This window comes from Lampetra planeri, chromosome 11 (genome assembly GCF_965212315.1).
Source record: "Lampetra planeri chromosome 11, kcLamPlan1.2.h2, whole genome shotgun sequence".
NCBI lineage: Eukaryota > Metazoa > Chordata > Hyperoartia > Petromyzontiformes > Petromyzontidae > Lampetra > Lampetra planeri.
Window position 1 is genome coordinate 14,181,587 of NC_136117.1, and position 19,154 is coordinate 14,200,740.

At 51.4% G+C, this 19,154-nt stretch overlaps 2 protein-coding genes across 2 annotated transcripts; both read left to right on the plus strand.

Moving 5' to 3' along the window:
• The first annotated feature begins 1,047 nt into the window (after positions 1-1,047).
• On the plus strand, positions 1,048-6,570 carry LOC144721423 (lumican-like). The gene is made up of 2 exons (XM_078599037.1): positions 1,048-1,999; positions 6,193-6,570. The coding sequence occupies exons 1-2, from the start codon at positions 1,048-1,050 to the stop codon at positions 6,342-6,344; spliced, it is 1,104 nt and encodes a 367-aa protein (XP_078455163.1). The 3' UTR covers positions 6,345-6,570.
• A 4,650-nt stretch (positions 6,571-11,220) lies between these two features.
• LOC144721363 (keratocan-like) lies at positions 11,221-18,050 on the plus strand. Its single transcript, XM_078598926.1, has 3 exons — positions 11,221-11,363; positions 13,095-14,048; positions 17,321-18,050. The coding sequence occupies exons 2-3, from the start codon at positions 13,115-13,117 to the stop codon at positions 17,467-17,469; spliced, it is 1,083 nt and encodes a 360-aa protein (XP_078455052.1). The 5' UTR covers positions 11,221-11,363; positions 13,095-13,114; the 3' UTR covers positions 17,470-18,050.
• Positions 18,051-19,154: the final 1,104 nt, after the last annotated feature.

Here is a 19,154-nt window from a genome sequence, read left to right on the forward strand (position 1 = left end):
TCGACTCAGCCTCAAGAGTACCTGCTGTGGTGTGTAAACAACGCCACTGGGGAGATAAAGGCGGTCGGGCGTGGTACTGGCCACCACCCTCTCGTGTGCTGTGCCGGCCTTTATAGGTGCTCGAGAACAGCACTTGCTGCTCCAGTCTGTTAAGGCTATACGGGGTATCTTTGTCTTTAGTGGGTAGGAGAGTGTGTAGGTACGTGGGTTGATGGATTGGTAGGTAGGTGGTGGGTTTGTGAGTTAGTCGGCAGATACGTGGATGGATGGGTAGGTTAGTAGGTATATAAGGTATGCATTGTGGTAGTTTTACAGCTGGGTGGATAGGTAGGTACATGAGTATATGAGTTGATAGTTTACATACCTAGATAGTAATCCAGGAGTATAACTCGGCACGAGGAGGTAGCGAAACTAAGTGCAGAACCACATTGCAACACGGTGGCTCTTTTGTACAACTATTGGTGACCAGGCAGAGACCATCACTTGAGAACCCCGGTTTACCGTCAGGCAGCAAGCCTCGATTCAAACCCCTCATCTCAGCGGAGCCGGCTCCGCGCTCTGACCTCTGAGCCACCTCAATAAACACGATCTCCGATCCCGACTCGATCCCGACTCATTCACACGCACGGAGCTGTCAATCAGTGTACAGCGTGGCCCAAAGGTCAGGACACACAGGGTTATTTTCATTGACAGGATTTTAACGCTGGAATTAAACAAATGTAATTGTTTACTCTTTAAGTTAATATTGTATCTATGATTAAGTATGGATATATACATTTCTTGTTCCTGTGGGATCACCTCAAAATCAGTCGTTTACAAACTCGGCCAAGAACCCCCCCGAGTGAATTGAGACGAAATATAATTGACGAATGTTCAACGTTGACACTTAATAAATAAAAAAGTCTTAAATGCATTTCAAAAAAGAATTCACGCATCAATGTTAATGCAATTCAGTCTGAATATTTGTTAAAATAAATATAATCACCCAATGTGTCCCACCCCTCCACCCCGTGTATAATAACCCGTGTCAACATCTGGACAGATTCCATGGCGCGCCTCGTGCAGTCCCCGCTGCCGCAGCTGCTGCCCCTCTTGGTGCTGCTCACCGCTGGCCCGGCCGCCTCTCACGACTATGGGGGCATGCCCATCGAGCTCGACCTCGAGGCCGGCGAGCCGAGCCTCCTCACCCTGCAGGGCCGCCTCGACCGCGCCTACGTGCGCCGCGTGCTCGGCTCCCCGGACTGCCCTCCCGAATGCGAGTGCCCACACTTCTGGCCCACGTCCATGTTCTGCGACGCCCGCAATCTCAGCCGCGTGCCGCCGCCGCTGGCCAGGACGGCATACCTCTACCTGCAGCGCGGCCTCATCGAGTCCGTGCCCGAGGGGGCCTTCGGGAACGCGACGGGGCTGCGCAAGATCATCCTGGACGGCAACCGCATCTCGAGCGGCAACGTCTCCGAGGGGGCCTTCTCGCAGCTCGCCCGGCTCCAGTACCTCTACATCAACTACAACCATCTGACCGAGGTCCCCAAAAACCTGCCGGCGAGCCTGAAGGAGCTCAGGCTGGCGCACAACAAGATCCGCGTCCTGGAGGGCCGAGTCTTCCACAACCTCGGCAACCTCACGCTGCTGCTCCTGCACGGCAACGAGATGGCGGTGGTGAAGTCGGAAGCCTTCGCCGGCTTGAAGTCCATCGTTCACATCAACCTGAGCAACAACAGACTCGACGACCTTCCCGGCGGCCTGCCGAGCCACGTGCTTCAGCTCTACTTGGAGTGGAACGCCATCAGCCAAGTGCCCGAGTTTTACTTTCAACAGTTCCCTAACCTGCAGTTTCTGCGCTTGGCCGGCAACTTCCTGAGCAGTCCGCGGGTGCCCGCGGAGGCCTTCAACGTGTCCACCCTCCTGGAGCTCGACCTCGCGTACAACAACCTCGACCGCATCCCCGCCGTGCACCGCAACCTGCAGTACCTCTACCTGCAGGCGAACAACGTCAGCGGTACGTTGGGCAGGTGACGGAATGACGAGCGAGTAACCAGATGTGTTTGCAGGGTGCTTCAAAATGTTTTCAACACTTCTGAGAATTTGCGAACAATGCCCCGAGATATGTGCCTCCTCCGAGCTCTGGAGACCACCGGGAGAAGATTCCAGGCACGCGTTGACAATGATGGCGAGCAAGTGGAGATTCTTTGACTTTTCGAAGCTATTAACATACATTTGTAATCATCAGTTTAACACGTAGGCTTTCGCAACCAATATTATTCATAATAAAGGGTTTTTTTGGGTTAGATCGCGTAAGTATAAATGTGTCGTAACCCTCCACCACCCGACACAGCCATTTAGCATGTTGTGGATTTACTCTCCAACACACCGGTGGGCTGAAGTAGTAACTAATTGGCGTTTTGTTTACGAGACAAATCCCTTACTAATTGGCTGTGTCGGGTGGTGGAGCCATACGACACATTTATGCTTACGCGATCTAACCCAAAAATATTTATTATGAATTTATCATGTTACAGTGTATTGTCCGTTCTTTTTCCATTAAAAACGATAGTCCCATATAATTTTTAACATTGTCTTGAAGCACCCTGTATTTATTTTTAACACTCACGATCTTCCGACATCGTAACAGCGCAGTGCTCGACCCACAGCGCCACCAATCCGCCCGGCGCTCTTCGTCAACACCGCTCGCCTCATAAAGCAGCATCGTAGCTTCCCCCCCACCACCCTCCCCATGTTCATATTCCACGTCCAAGATGTTCCCATTTACCTCTTCCTTTGCACTCAATGTCTCTCTGTAAATACAAAACAAATCCACATTTACCCAGGCATGCCGATATCCCAAGTGTTTTGTACCAAGCGGTTTTGATATGCCGTTGCATGTGCAGTAGACACTGAATAAAATCAAATTCTATTGAGTTCTATTATTCATTTGGGTTTATCAAATTGTACACGTGCGAACCACATCGCAAAATGTCTGTGCAAACAGGGTCGCTTTCGCACGAGAGATCGTTTGAACCACCGCCACTGCAGCCGCTGTTTTTTTAATTTTCTAGATTTTCTTCCCTTGCCCCTGCCGCTGTGCCCAAGGAAGGCTCCCCTTCGGCCTCGGCTGTCTTCCCTTTCTCATCTTGTATTTAATGAGCGCTTTTATCCAAGGCGCTTTGCAAGGGTTTATGAGTGGTACAATTATTGTGACTAAAAGCGATACGGTGAATAGGGATGGGGTATAGTGAGGGCGGTTTAGCGAGTACCGGAATGACGGTGGGTGCCTAGGGATGGAGGGAAGAGGATGGACCAGTGAGAAGAGGCGGGGGTCCCGAGGGAGGAGCGGAAACTCAACAGGGAGGAGGGGAAGCTTGCTCCAGAGCAAGGGGACAAGTAGGGAAACGGTGATTGTGCACAATTAGAGCGGGGAACGGTTCGGAGTAAGAGAGGTTGAGAGCGCAGCGAGCGGGAGGGGACACGACACGAGACGAGGGGAGCGAGGTAAGGTGGGGCAAGGTCGTGATGGCAACAGCAGCTGCTGCTTCCTCTGCGAGATGTCTCCCCCACGGGGCCACACCTTTGAGGCGCGAACTCACGTCCACATTTCCCGTTCGGCGTCTCACATTCCAGAGAAGAGAAGTGGCAGAGCTGCTTGGAGGTCAGTCAGGCTGAGAGCCTGGGTTCGAATCCAGGCTCCAGCCGCCCGTGATCAAACTGGGTTCTGGGTTCTCAAGTGCAGCGAGTTGATCAACAGTTCAGTCACAAAAGGCGATGCGAAGAAAGTCACGTGAAGTTTGTTTCTGCAAAACTTGATCTTTAAGAATTCAAATATCGGGTTGACTGTGATGCGACAACAACCCCTCTGTGGCACGGCGGGTGGGAAAGTGCTGTAAACACCGACAAAGAGGATGTCGGAGGTAGCTCTGTGAGATCAGCTTCCGCGGGTCGTTCTTTCATGCCGAAGGGTCGGCACTGCCTTGAAATAGATCCTAATAAAAGCTTCATCTCACGTGACGTGGCAACGACAGCACAGTTGGGATCAAATTTGGAGAAAAATTACGCAAACATTATTTGTAGAAGCATCTTTTGGGGAAAACTGTGCTGATGATCTTCCGAGATAGACTCAAAGGGGAACTCAAATTCACCCACCTCACGCAGAATGAAAATTCCCAAGGAAAGTTCAAAGCTGGGTGACCTGGCCGGGGTTAGTGGATGTCAGACACGGAGCTTACAAACTCCACATGCACACTGCTCTCATCGTCCAGTGATCCGTCAACCTCATGTTACAGCCGCTCTCAACTCGATACGGCCCCTTGGTGCCTATATGCATGAACCACTGTGCAAAAAAGATGTGTTCCAGGCTGCTGTATATACAATAGCACAATGCGTCTCACCAAATCACTCGGAATGTGACGTGGCCATAGGGTAAGCAGGCTTTGAGCCTGGATAGCGTGCTATGGGTGACCACGTGGTATGGGTGACCACGTGGTATGGGTGACCACGTGGTATGGGTGACCACGTGCAAGTGGTGTAGGTTGCTCCTGGGCCACGTCATCAGAGGGCATTTCAAGAAAGTCCATTGTTATCCTGTACTATGTCCCCAACATCTACGCCCCCTGCTTTCACCAACGACCACTGACCAGCATGGAGAAATATGGTCAAACAACCCCCATGAACCGCATTGCTTGGGAAGGCCCTCATGCAGAAGCAGATTGACAAAATGACCATACACAAGCAACCAAGATGACGAGGGTTGCCACCTCTCCTGGTTTCCCCAGGAACATCGTCTTGTTGACCTACCTAGCTATCCTGTGAAACATTTAAAGCCCTCCCTGTAACTATACAAGTCCACGTTTTGTGTTATCAACGTTGCAATAACACACCTCTCAAGACAATGCATTGACATCTCATTCTCCCCTCAGCTGGCATCGTAATAAATTAATCCTCTTCCCATGGAATACATCCCAGTTTTTTTCCACTTCACAGATGGAAACCATACCTTGTACACGTTTAAAACGCCCTTCACTCGGAGGTCGTTGGGGAAGTGGCCGTGTATCCCCCAGGCAATGTCCACAGACTCAGGATCTCTAAGTCTGTGGACATTTTAAAAATGCGCCTTAAAAAAACTACTTATACGCTTCCGCTTATTACATTTAAAGTTAATTTAGTAAATGTTTTTTTTTATGTATTTATAATATTCTTTTTATGCTGATTGTCTGCTGCTGTGTCCTGTACAGCGCTTCGAGATCCTTGATGAAAAGTGCTACATAAATGCATTTATTATTATTATTACTACACCGCTAAAACAACGATTGTTTTGTTTCAATAAAGAGAAAACCGTAAAAAAAACGAAATGCAAAGCACGGCTGCCCGGCGATAAGAACGCTCGTAAAGGCCAAAGCACACGAATGCGCCTTAGAGTTGAGAGCGTTGCCGGCTCGTGGGAGGGGGGCACGCGCATGTGGCCGGCAGCCCGGATGGCATTTACGGAGAGACTCCTGGCGTGAATTCCATGAAAGTGACCGAGAGGGCCTCTGGCCGCCGTTTGTAGAGAGCGGCGGGCGGGCGGGCGAGCGGGCGAGTGAGTGAGCGAGCGAGCGACCGCCCCAGGTCAGCTGGGAGTAATCTCGCTGCAGCGGCTGCCTTGCTGGAGCCGTGCCAAATTCGGGCCACTCAGGAATGTCTCCGCCAACTGAGACCTTAATTGTCAGCGATTCCACGATGATTTCATCTGTTTGTGTATAACTGTATACTTTAATTGGCGAGAAGTCATTTTCGTCTGGACAATGTTGAAATATCATCTTGGCTTTTTTATTATTATTTTTTACGGTAATTTATTCCACCCGGCCACGCATTTGAACCACTTCAAGAGGCTACATTTAACTTGCAAAGTAATCGTGGTTATCAGAATAACGCTTTGTAAATAATATATAGATATCACGGACCCTTGTGGAATCGGCATCATGTAACTGTCGACATTTGTCCCATTGTCTCCGTGTGTCCCCTTGTCCGTGTCCCCTTGTCTCCGTATGTCCCCTCGTCTCCGTGTGTCTCCGCGTGTCACCGCTTGTCACTTGGTACCACCATGTTCCCTCGCCTTCCTGTCCCCGTGTCCCCTCGTCGCATATCCCTGTGTCTGTACCCCCTTGTCCCTGTGTCCCCTCGTCCCCTTCTCCCCTCGTCCCCGTGTCCCCGCGGGAGCAGAGTTCTCCGTGGAGAGTTTCTGTCGGAGCACGGCGCCCCAGGACTACTCCCGTATCTCGCTGCTCCGTCTCGACGGGAACCGCCTCGCCTCGTGGAATATCCCCAGCGACGCCTACGCGTGCCTGCGGCGGTGCCGTCACTTCGTCATCTAGACGGCGCGACGGACACCACGGCGCAGTTGCCATGGCTCCAGCTGCAATGATAGCTTCCAACATGTTAATATTTTGGTATCATCTTGTATAATCTACATTTTCTTTTTTCTTACAGGTTCATTGTATAACGCGTAGGCTTTCGTGACCAATAGTATTCATAATCAACGTTTTTGGGTTTAGATCGCGTTATTTATAAATGTGTCGTAACCCTCCACCACCCGACACGGCCAATCAGTAAAAAAGTGTCACGTTGACAAAAGACAAATAGTTCACTGCTTTAGCCCACCGGTGTGTTGAAGCGTGTGTGGTTTCACGCTTCAACACACCGGTGGGCTAAAGCAGTGAACTATTTGTCTTTTGTCAACGTGACACTTTTTTACTGATTGGCCGTGTCGGGTGGTGGAGGGTTACGACACATTTATAAATAACGCGATCTAAACCCAAAAACGTTGATTATGAGGTTCATTGTATGTATGTTGAACTTCATTCGCGCCGTGCGTGGGCAACCGTGCTATATCGGGGGGGTGGGTACGTCACACGTGTCGTTCACGATGTATCTTGCCAACATTATTTTTTATATCACACCGAGACATCTTCCTCGTGTAGAATGCGCATCAGCAGGCATCATCCTACGCGTACGGCGCAACACGAATATTTACGACACGCGTGTACGTAGCACCGCAGTAAACGCGATTGGCAACATCCCAGACGCTTCGAAGAATTGTGAGTGATGTTTGGACGCGGCACCGAAGGCGTTTGCACACTTCAGACACGGGGATCGCTAGGGGCCGTGGCTTCATCACGCTACACAAACGTGGCCCCCAGAGCATTCCCCTCCGTAATTCTTCCAAGATGTAGCTTACAGAGTCGCGGCAATTATCCGTCCCTCAGGTGACATTCAGTTCTGCTCGCACGGGGGGGGGGGGGCGGGGGGGTGTGTGCCGGGCGTTATTAACGTAGCGATGGTGGCGCACACAACACCCAGCCCGTCAGACGCCCGGGTCGAAGGGGAGCCGGTGTGGGGTGGGGACGCCGCCGCGATGTAACGGTGAGCGCGCACTGCGACTTCTAAACTCGGGGGTTCACCGGTTCGATCCCCTGACGTGGCAGTCGAAACAATGAGCAAGTCTGTAAGATCGTCGCCCACCCACCCACCCGGCAGTACAGTTATAAATAGAGGCCCTTTCCACGTGGAGGCCGATCCGCCAGCAGCGGTGTGAGCGGGCAATTGCAGGGCTGCACCTTGACCGCATTTTAATAGGGGGAGAGGACAAGGCCATGAAAGTCTAAAACATACTCTTTGGTTCTTTCGGTAAAGTCACGTAGGTAGAAAAAATTATAGATCACGACGTTTAGATCGCAACAACAAGCAACCGTCTTCAGAAGACGGTCTATTATTATTTTCTATCTACGTGACTTTACCGAAAGATCCAAAGAGTATGGATTCCTGCCGTCACGAAAGCTTCAAATCAAGTCTCAAACATGTTTCGTTCATAAAGCGTTTTGAAAGCCACGCGTTTGTAAGTTGCAAACGAACTTGGCACACCGGTTTCGCTTTTAAAACACGGATCACAAATGATGATTACACACCCCGGATGCACGAACGCTCCCCACAGCCCCCTCCCCGTGTTTTTTGACGACTCGAGTCGGCAGTCAATTCGTGGATTCTTTCGAACAATTTCGCTTCTCAGGCTCCGGCCAGAAATCTGGGAAAGTCTTCCCAACTCGCCCGGCGGTAACTCAAAGCAACTCGGAAAAGCGTGGAGGTGTCACTGCTGTTTTTTTTTTTATATAAACTTCTGTCGTCCGTCACCTATGGGTTGATTGGTAGCTGCTCCTCAGTGACTCGGTGCCAACGCGAACGCAAACTCGTCGGCAGGTAAAACCGATTACTTCAAGAAACAACAACAACAGGCGAGACGTCCCACGTCTGCACCCCCACTCTACGCAGGTGAACAATAAATACGTTTTTAATAAATGACGTGAAGTTTGTTGTTTTATCCCGGGGACACCGCTGCCACTCATTGGCCTGCCGGATAACATCGAGATTTCACCGAACGATCGCGATGCACTTGAACTCCAATTTCCCTGAAGCCAGCTGCTGCACGATCGAGATGCGTTATAAAAATGTTGCGATCCGAAAGGTGTCGTTAGAGTTCACAGGACGCGCCAATTACGATCCCATGTCTCCTTCCCTCATCCCACCCAACATACAAACAAAATCAGGGTCCTCCACAAAAGCCAGAGAGAGCCCCGTGGTGCTGCGGTGCCTCGAGCAACGGAGAACGATGGGGATGGGTGGGGGGCAAAGGGTCCAAAAAATAAAATAAAAGCAACGTAATTTGCAGAATTGGCCGCACATGTCTGAAGGGTTGCTTGTGACGGCGGTGCGGTTTCCACCGCTCCTGGGGCTATCAAACTTGTGCCAAGTTCCGCGGTAACTGCCGCTGCCGCCACCCCCCGTGCCGCAATGAAAGGCAGCGTTATGTGAGAGAGGACGCAGCACAAGAAGCTGCCTATAGGTGAATAGAGCCGCCACGGAACTGGAGTGCGTTGGTTTTATGTTTTATGCGAAAGCGATCGTTGAAAGGCGAATTTTTTTTGCCTGGGTCATTTGACATATTACACACCAGCACATTTATCAAGAATGCTCTTTCATTCTGGAATATATATTTTTTTGTTAATACATCACCTTCAAAATGTCATCTGTGTGCTGTGAAGAAGAGGCTGTTTGACCATACTTCACCACGCTGGTCAGTGTGGGCCGGTGAAGGGGGCGCCCAGGATCAGTTCAAATGATGACGCACCACCGACTTGAGCCATGACCGTGAATCGAATGTCGGTCACTCGGTTCACAACGCACAAACACCACGTGTGTGTGACAGCTGCACCGCCACTTCCCGCTATGTATCATTATCAACCAGGATCCATCCACTGCTCGATGAAAGCCTCCCCAAGCCGTCGCACACAAAGCAGAGTTTTGAAAATATTACATTATTTGTGTTAACTTGCTGGTTGGCTAATTGAGCAAGCCATCTGAGGATGTTTTTTTTTTGCAAACCCATATTCACATTTTTTTTTAAATATTCCCAGCGTAAACAAACATTGCAGTGAGGGAATATAAACAACGAGCCTGTGAGCATCGCCTTTCGTCGCGAGATAAGGAGCGAGCCGAGACGTGGACTCAAACCTCTCCCGAGCCTCGCGCCGCGGCGAGCAACATTCGCGCCGCATTCACATTTCCTTTCTCTCTCCGCGCAAAGCGCAGACTCGGAAGAGGGGGACGAGGTGGGGGCACGTGGGCGTCAGAGGGGTGAGGCGGAGAGAATTCCCACGGCAACATCAAATTTCTCAGACGCTCGCAAAATGACATCACCTTTTCGGGCGTCTCTCAAGACGCTGATCCTGCGCAAAGGAGTCAATTATCTTGGGCTTCATAAGAATCGCGTTCGTGCGACCAGCTGAGGCTCTTTGCGGCTGAACTTCGCGCCCGTGGGCGTCCTGGCCCGGCGACGTTCGCTCTCAAAACATAACGCGGCGAAAGACGAATTCAGAACGGATGCCGCAGCTGTGACGTCACGCGGGCGCGTGAACGCTCGCACATGTCGCGCGAGTAGCACGGATGGCGTCGCTCAGGAGAGAACTTCGGGGGGGGGGGGGGGATGAATTCCCTCCGGGGAATTGGACGCATTGTCAATTCGAGTCTAAAGATAATGTTAGTTGCGTTGCGGTGAACGGTTGTGCCTCAATTGGCTGCGGTGGTTTCGCACCGATCCGTGTGCGTCGTGAACTCAAGAATCAATGGTTGCGTGCAATGTCCCACTCCCAGCAGGAACTTTCTTTGCGCAGTGCCTACGATATCACAACGTCATCCATTGCAAACTTTCTAAATGACGTGGGTAATAATTACGAAGTGGGGCTCCCACTTGGGCATCGTGTGCCAACCGGTCCGGGCTGTAATTCAAATGCAAATTGCTTGGTCCACCTTTCCTGATGGGTGGGGACACTGCTCATAAAATACCAGGGTTTCAGAGAAACCAAGGCCAACTGGCCTTTTCATTCAATTTGGGGATGGCGATGATGGTGCGTTCAGTTTTGCCACATTTTCTAAAACTATGACCTCGACTATTGGGGTGATGTTGATATGTTGACGGTGAGGTTCCCGATCACGTGGAACTGTCATATTCATCGCCAACATTTAACGAGAGTTCACATGTTTGAAGAGAGAAAAAGAAACACAAGTTTAATATTTTTTCTAAAAAAAAGCTAATTTGTATGTCTGTCGTGAACGTAAAAGTAATAGTTAAAAGCATATTGTGAATACCAAGATGAAAATAGTGTGTCCAAGATATTAAACATTTTCCGTACGACTACCACGCATACACACAAACGCGATATCACAACGCCTCTCTCTTGGCCACCCTTGAGAGTGCAGGAGGCAGAAAGTGGTGGGGGGGGGAGGAAAAGGTCGAATAATTTGTATATATATAAAGCGGTGGGAGAGCCGAGGGCGAGCTTTTGAAAAATCTTATATCCCGATTGCATCTCGTAAATAATGTCCCGTGAACGTCGCGTGAAAACCAGCCAACCTGTTCGTAGGGGCCCACGTGGAAGCGGCTGCTTTTGTGGGTGACCAAACAAAGGATGAGCAGAGGGCTGCGGGGTAGCGAGTAAGGCGGTGGCGCAGGAGGGAGGTAGCGGAGGAGGGACGCACATCTCTCCAAACGTGGGGCACGGAGAGGCCAAAGGAGTGACGTCTGTGTGGGTTTGCAACAGTACCACGGTGCGGGGTGCGGGGAGGAGTGGGAGTAGGGGGGGCAGGGAGAGAACAAGGAGGAGGCGGCGCGGAACGAACGTCGCGTGTTGGGCTCGTTTCGGAGCGAGGTTCGTGCCGAGAGGGTGCAGACGCGCAGCGGCCGGGCTCAGGCTCCGGGAGGGACAGGAGGAAAGAGGTTCCCTGACCGGCGTCTGGGTTGAACGACCGCACCGGGTCCGAGTGCCCGACCAGCTGAGCCCCAGGTGAGCCGATTGCGTGTGTGGTCGTCTAGATGTGCGAGCCTATTCGTCAACACCGTCACAATGATTGATGCCCGCGAACCAGGTATTTCCTGGCGGGCCAGGTGGCTCGAGCACGAAAGCCACCTGGCCTCCCGGCATCCAGGTGGAACAAGCAGACGAGGGATGTTGTTGGTGCCCGACCTTCCGCATCCAGTCTCGGTGCAAGTGACAAGCAAACTAAGCATACGCTTAGGGACCCAAGTAGCTCAAGGGGCCATGGATTCGTGAACTTATATGTGCTTACCGTGTCGACCCATACGGTTTGCCCCGTATTTTTGTACAGGGAAAGTGAGTTTTCAGGTGCATGTGACATACAGCCGTTTCAATACGGGCAAAACAAGTTTGTCTATTTGTTTGCGTTTCTCCCTTGTGATGGGACTTTGTCGGATGAACGTTGAGATTTATAAGGGCACTGGGTGAACAATAAGATCTGAATTGGTCTGTAATAAGGTAGGCACTGATAAGGGGTTAACAAGTATGTACTGTATGTGCTGAACCAAATACTGAACCAAATCAGCTGGAAATCAGTCCCTAACAAACATAAAAAACTTGTGATCATTCTGATGACACGACTGAAAATAGTAAATCATTGTAACTCGTATATTAACGAATGCCACACAACTGAGATACAATTGAGTTTCGTAGCTTGTACAGCATGTGTATGCGGTCACGTGATGCACCCCAAAATTATTTCACCAGCACCTGAAAGCCCCCCCCCCACATACCTGTGAACCAGGTGAGCCCATTCATCCATTGTGTTTCTTACAGGTAAGATTTGGCACCTCCGATTAGTACGGTTGGCTACGTACGGTGAGAAAGAAGTTAAACGTACATAGTACAATAATATTATTATTTTAGTGCATTTCGTGTTCGAGCCATTCTTAAAGTGCAACGCTATCGCTAAGGAAGGCACCGCAGTGTTTCACAAACACTGGCTGCAGTAGTAGTTTCAGAGCAGGGCGCGATGCTGCTTGCTGCTGTCTAACCTCAATTTGCGGGGCATTTTTGAGAATTTACCGAATTTGGACCCAGACGCTAGCAACACGATGACCGACCTACCCGTTCAAGAACGATGGCAGGTGATCTTGAACGTCTGCGGTATTAACCAGGGCTGCCGCCGGGTTTGAACCTCCACCAAGCACCCTGGTGCGTGGAGCTGACAATGCAGCCTGTGAACCCGGTTCCCGTGAGAGATGTTCACGGGCCAAGGTTGCTTTTGCATTGGAGCCCTAAGTGGTCCAAGTTAAAAACTGGCATTTGTAAATGTATAAATATATATCTGTTAAGTTTCATCATCAAGTTCATGAAATACAAGCGAAGATTTGTTTACCACTTTGGCCCTGCTGGAATTTGTCATCTCATAAATTCGCTAACAGTACCCAACAGTAACCAACTTCCATCACTAGCAAACGCTGTTATTGATGAACATGATGGCGAAGATGATTCTAATGATGACGATGACGATAATGACAATAACCATGATTATTATAATGCATATAATGATGATGCCACTGATGATGATGGAGATGATGACAATGTTGATGATTAAGACAACATCAATGATGATGGTGTCAACTGTGACACTCATTACGCATGACACTTCTGATAACGACTTCCGTGATGATGATGACGACTATGATAACAACGATACCGAGGAAAGTAAATTAACGGCTCGAGCACCGTTATGTCCAGGCCACCGAGTCCCCGGCACCATGAGGCTCCCACTCCAGCTGACCTCGCCGCAGCTGCTGCTGCTGCTCGTGACCTCCAGCGCGACCACCGCCGCCGCTCAGGAGGGCAGCTCCTCGGCTCCTCTCCCTCCGGGCGCCGCTACCCCTCGACCGGAGGGGGACCCTATCCTGTACGAGGGTCCTCACTTCTACCGCGACTGCCCCCGCGAGTGCTACTGCCCGCCGAGCTTCTCGACAGCGCTCAACTGCGAAGGCCGCCGCCTGCGCTCCGTTCCAGAGGTGCCCTCGCGCGCGATGCACCTCTACCTGCAGCACAACTTCATCCGCACCCTGCGCGCCGGCCCCTTCGCCAACGCCAGCGAGCTGCGCTGGGTGAACCTCAACGACAACAGGGTGGCCAGCGTCGAGGCCGACGCCTTGGGCGGCCTCAAGCACCTCCTGCACCTCTACCTGGAGCGCAACGCCCTCGCGGAGGTGCCCAGGGGCCTGCCGGGCAGCCTGCAGCAGCTGCGGCTGGCCTACAACAAGATCGCGAGCGTCCCCGCGGAGTCGCTCTCCGGCCTCTCCCACCTCCTCCTGCTGGACCTGACCGGCAACAGCCTGGCCGACGGCGCTCTCACCGGCGAGACCTTTAAGGGGCTGTCCAATCTGGTGCAGCTGAATCTGCATGGGAACCGGCTCACGAAGATGCCCGAGAAGCTGCCGACCAGCCTCTACCAGCTGTTCTTGGAGGGAAACCTCATCTCGTCCGTCCCCAAGGGCTACTTTGGCGGCTTTGGGCGCCTGTTCTCCGTCCGCCTGTCCTTCAACAAGCTGACGGACGAGGGCCTGCCGGCCACCATATTTAACATCTCGACCCTGGTGGAGCTCGCGCTGGGGCACAACCGGCTGTCCAAGATCCCTGAGATCCCGCCCCAGCTGGAGCACCTCTACCTCAACCACAACCGCATCAAGAGTACGCGCACACGTGCACGCGCACACGTGGAGATCTCTTATTTTTAATCCACTGCTGGATGAAGGCCTCTCTAGAGCTGTCGCTATCGTTTCACAATCCCGTGATGCGATACGGACACTTGGCTGACGGTCGTCGTTTGATGATGATTTACAGCCCTTTTGCAATCCGCTGCTGGGTGTGTCAGTTATGGGGGGTTGGGGGGTTGACCATACTTCACCATGCTGGTCAGTGCCGATTGGTGGAGCGGAGTGACCCAGATCCCAGAACCAGTTTAGATATCATCGTCATAGTCGAGAGCAGCTCGCAAGCAGAGTGAAAGCACTCAGCCCATTTATTTGAAACGAGTAAGATGAACACGACATGATCTCCAGCGGTCATGAGTGAGTTATTGATGGGGAGAGCCTTTTCACGTCTCAGCGCTTGACGAACTACGCCCAGATCGCCCTGGATGTGCCCGGACTCAGCTCAGCAGGACCGATGAGCCTGAGTTGCTTCTTGTATGGGTGACCACCTGGGCTTGCCAGGCATTGCAGGTGTAATGACGACTTGACACACTTGTCTTGAGATGGTTTCTTTATTGTAGAGACACGTTCACTCGAACAGGCGGAGACCCCCACTGCAACAGCCCCGAGTTTCCAGCGCATCTCCCTTATATACGGTCCGAGGCCACGCCCCCGTTCCCGAACCTTGTCGCTGGTTCTAGACCGCTCGCTCCAGCAGCAGACTCTACCGAACCTCTTCCATCACCTGGCCACGATCCTATTCTCGAACATTCCCGCAGCCACCAGTCCACTCGTACTGCAAGCTGACTCCCCTGTCATTACCTCCGGTGGCCACCAGTCCATTCGCACTGCAGGCTGACTCCCCTGTCATTACCTCCCGTGGCCACTTGTCCCTTCGCACTGTAGGCTGACTTCATAAGGGGGCTTTAAATTGGAGTCCAGAGGGTGAACAAACATTAACGGGAGATGATGAGAAGGATTCGTCAAGGGAGGTATTTTTTTGGGTAGCTAGAATGGCAAAATCATAAATCATAATGTGAAAATATAATAATTACTTACAGCCGTTTGTAAATCCACTGCTGAGTGAAGGCCTCCACACGTGGTGTCAGTCGTGCGGGTTGCTTGAGCATACTTCACCACGCTGGTCTATGTGAATTGGTGAAGCTGGTTTCCTGGACCAGTTCGAATGTCGCTTGCCACTGATGTTGGCTGTGGCCGGGAATCGAACTCAGATAAACCATGTTCAGAGTGCAGTGCGTGAACCACCACTTACTCTGGCACCGCATTAACACATAAATATGCTGACACGTTAACATGATACACAGAAGAAATAAACCTCTCTAACCTGATGTTAAAAAAATAACATTTCCAGCATGTCTCCTGCTAACTGATCATGCTCGTGAAAAAATAATTAGAGACGGGCTTTGTAGTGGAAATTATAATTAATTTCAGAAAATAACTGAGTAAGATAATCTAACTGAAGGCTTAATGTGCATGGAATACTGTGCAGACACTGGCCTTCGGCACACATGGGCCAGGCTTGGCTTTGTCCAAGTGTTGGAATCCACACGGGTTCGCATAATAACCTCCACTAGTTCTTGGACTTTTCATAAATGAAAACACACAGAGAGAGGCCTGGCTCTCCAAGCTCATTCATAATGCCGATGGCTCTTGGCACAAAGGAAACTACTTTGAAGATATTTTAATAAAAGTGGAAAAACGCAATATTCTGGAGAGAGAGAAAGAGATGCAAGCCACTTTGTGGCTTTTTTTAAACTTGACGCGGACGTTGCCACAGTTTTATTGTCACAAATTCCATTCAACGCCTCAATAAAAAAAACACTCGGCGTATTGAAAAATAAAGAAGGATCAGGCTCGGCGGATGCGCCGAGGAGATTTAATTTCGGGCCCTTGATTCATGAAACGCGGCCGCCTTGAACCCTAACGGGGAGCACATGCGCGTGAGCGGGGAGAATGACTGATTGGGTGGCGGCCTTTGGAATTCGAAGGTCAGAACCTGCAGAGTGAAAGCCCTGGAGGTGGAAGGTGACAAATGGGCAAGGAACTTAAAAGAGGCCGCACCTCGGGCGACTGTGGGTGCCGTGGGGCTTTGGGACCCCCACCCCCCCCCCCCCATTTGTCTTATTTGATACGGCTAACAGAGACACCAACAACATTGTTGGGTGAACATCGTGGTAATTTGGAGTCTGAATGTTTCTCTCCCTTCACCAACAAGGTGTGAACAGAGATGCCGAGTATGCTCGCGACAGAACGCTCCTCCGCACCTCCGATTAGCGCGGTTCGTCGCTCGCTACGTACGGTGCGAAAGAAGTTCAACATACGCGCACACCTACAATAGGGAGCAGTCGGCTCGCAACTGAGTCAATAGCGGCCGGCAGTGGCGGGGATTCGGCATCATTCGAGTGCAGTAGAGCTACCCAGCTTGCAGAGCGGCTGCGTCCCAACTCAAGCGTATATCCCCACAATCATCACCATCATCATCATCACCATCATCACCACCACGCAATGTTCACACCGCGCCTCCAACGTAGTGCATCTTGCTGCGTCCTGTGACAGCCACTACCCTCCACACCCCAGTGGCAGCTGTCCCTGTTGAGGCTCACGGTGAATGCAGCATAGGCCAGTGGGCAGGCACGAGTCTGTTAGTATGCGATGTTGCAAGTATGCGATTTAAGTAATTTGCGATTGATTTAAATCACATTTATCAAATATTGCCTGAAGAATGGCCTCACAGAATCTTTAACTGTGAAGCGGACAGCGCGTAGTAGTTTTAGTTCGTGTAGCCGCAGTATTAACCAGGTCGGCCACCGGGGCTGCAACCACAAACTCCTGCGGCAAGCGGGCAAGCACGCGTCTGCTGCTCCGCCTTGTCGCCACCCCAAGCCACACCCCCCCCACTCTCCCCCACCCCCTCAAGACCCCCCCCCCCCCCCCCGTGTAGCCTTAACAGACTGCTGGGGCAAGTGCTGTTAGCGAGTAGCAGCAGCTATGAATGCCGGCACGTCACACGAGGGGATGGGTGGCCAGCACCACGCCCGACCGCCTTTGTCTCCCTGGTGTCGGCGTTTACACACCGCGCCAGGTACTCATTCGAGGCTGAGTCGACCTAGGGGAGGCCCGATGAGCGATGCAGATACTCCTCACTTGTCTCGGTGGCCGTGAGCGGGAATCGCACTCGGGTCGCCGGGTTCGTGAGCGCAATGCGCTAACCGCTGCACCACCGCTCTCTCACCCCCCCCCACCCCGCAGGCCTGGACGTGGCGTCGCTGTGCCCGTCTCCAGCTCCGTTTGCCCCGCGTCGCCTGCGCTTCCTCCGCCTGGACGAGAACGAGATCGAGCGAGCTCACCCGGCAGAGATCATGGTCTGCCTCCCGCTGCTCAACGCGCTCATCGTCTGATGCCACTGCTGGATGATGGAGGCCTCCCCCCCTACCACCCTCCTCCCCATGCTGCCACTTTCACGCACACTCCCGCAGTGTTACAACAACAACAGCAGCAGCAGCAGCAGCAAAAGTTCACCCATCGCAATCAACAAAATATGTTGAGAATATCTAACGGCACACACAGAATATATATCGGCACACACACTCCCGCAATGTAACAACAATAACAAAAATAGTCCGCCCATCACAATCTACAGAATACGTAGATTGTGATGGGTTATGTACTAAACTAAACTTGAATATTTGTACTCTTTTTTTTTACGATTCGCTTGTTTTCTCCAATTGCATGTGAATCGCATCGTGAGTAGAATGTGGTCTGATGAATTTACACAATGCATATTCACTAAATATATATAGAAACAGGAGCAATAAGTGTTTTACAGTAATTGTATTATTAATTAACTAATGCAAAGCATGCCCACATATTTACATATTAACACGTGCGGTTGTTAAAGACCCCTTCCCCTTAGATGATTAAACTTCGACATATTTTATGTTGTGGGAAGCGTTCAATAAAGGTTAACCAATTATGCCCATGCCTGCCTCTTCTCAATTAAGAACATGCGAACACCCCCGCATTGTGTCCATTTGATTAAAATTAATGTTCAGACCTCTGTGCTAGTCCACTCGTGAATTAACGTCGCCAGATTTCAACGTTGGTTGAAAGACTTTGTCTGACCATAACTTCATCACACCGGCTCGTGTGCGTTGGAGGGGCTGGGAATAGTTCAGCCATCGCTCGCCACTCACGGTAGCCGGGGCCAGGAATCTTACTCGGCTCGACGGGTTCAACGCACAATGTGTTGACCACTGCGTCACTGAGCAAACGAAAGCGGCCTGTAGGCGGGCAAAAACCATCGAGCAATAAACTCGGGATGACCGACGCGCGAGATGAGCAAACGGGTGGTGAATCTTGATTTGAAGCTTTCGTGACTGCAGGAATCCATACCCTTTTATTCTTTCGGTAAAGTCACGTAGGTATAAAATAAAATAAATCACGACGTTTCGGGCACAACACAAGCGTCCATCATCAGGTGACGGACGCTTATGTTGCGCCCGAAAGCGTTGACTGCTATCTTTTTCTTTTAAGGCCGTAGCGATATTGCAGAATGTGTTGAGTATGTTTTGTCAATTATCCGTGTGCACCAATGCCAACACAGCAGCATACCCAAGTAACTTCCTTCTTTGAAGCGGTACACTGTGAACAGCATATGGGTACTGTTGCTCTGTAAAACGGTGGGTAGGTGGCGCATTGGTTAGCGCACTGATCTATAAACCCAAACCTCACGTCAGCACCACGTTTGGTCTGCAACCAGCCCTGAGCCACCCCCACGCCCTTCGCCGTTGCACGCTGATCAGCCTGGTCTCACTCTCTCCGTACCCATCCGTCGAATGTCCTTCTGCATCCCAGCACTTGAAGGTTGCCTGCTGCAAGATCTCGCGCAGTGCAGGGGGAGGAGGGGGGGAGGGGGGGGGGCTTCCTCGAGCAGTGGCCAGAGCCAGAGGCATCGCACGGTCCGCCTCCCGTCACGGCAGCAGCAGCGGCAGCAGCGGCTCTCTGGTTTTGTGATGCGCTGATATTTTGACAAGCTTGGATCTTGACCTGCCAACTCGGGGTGCAAGGTCGGTTCAGAGCTTTC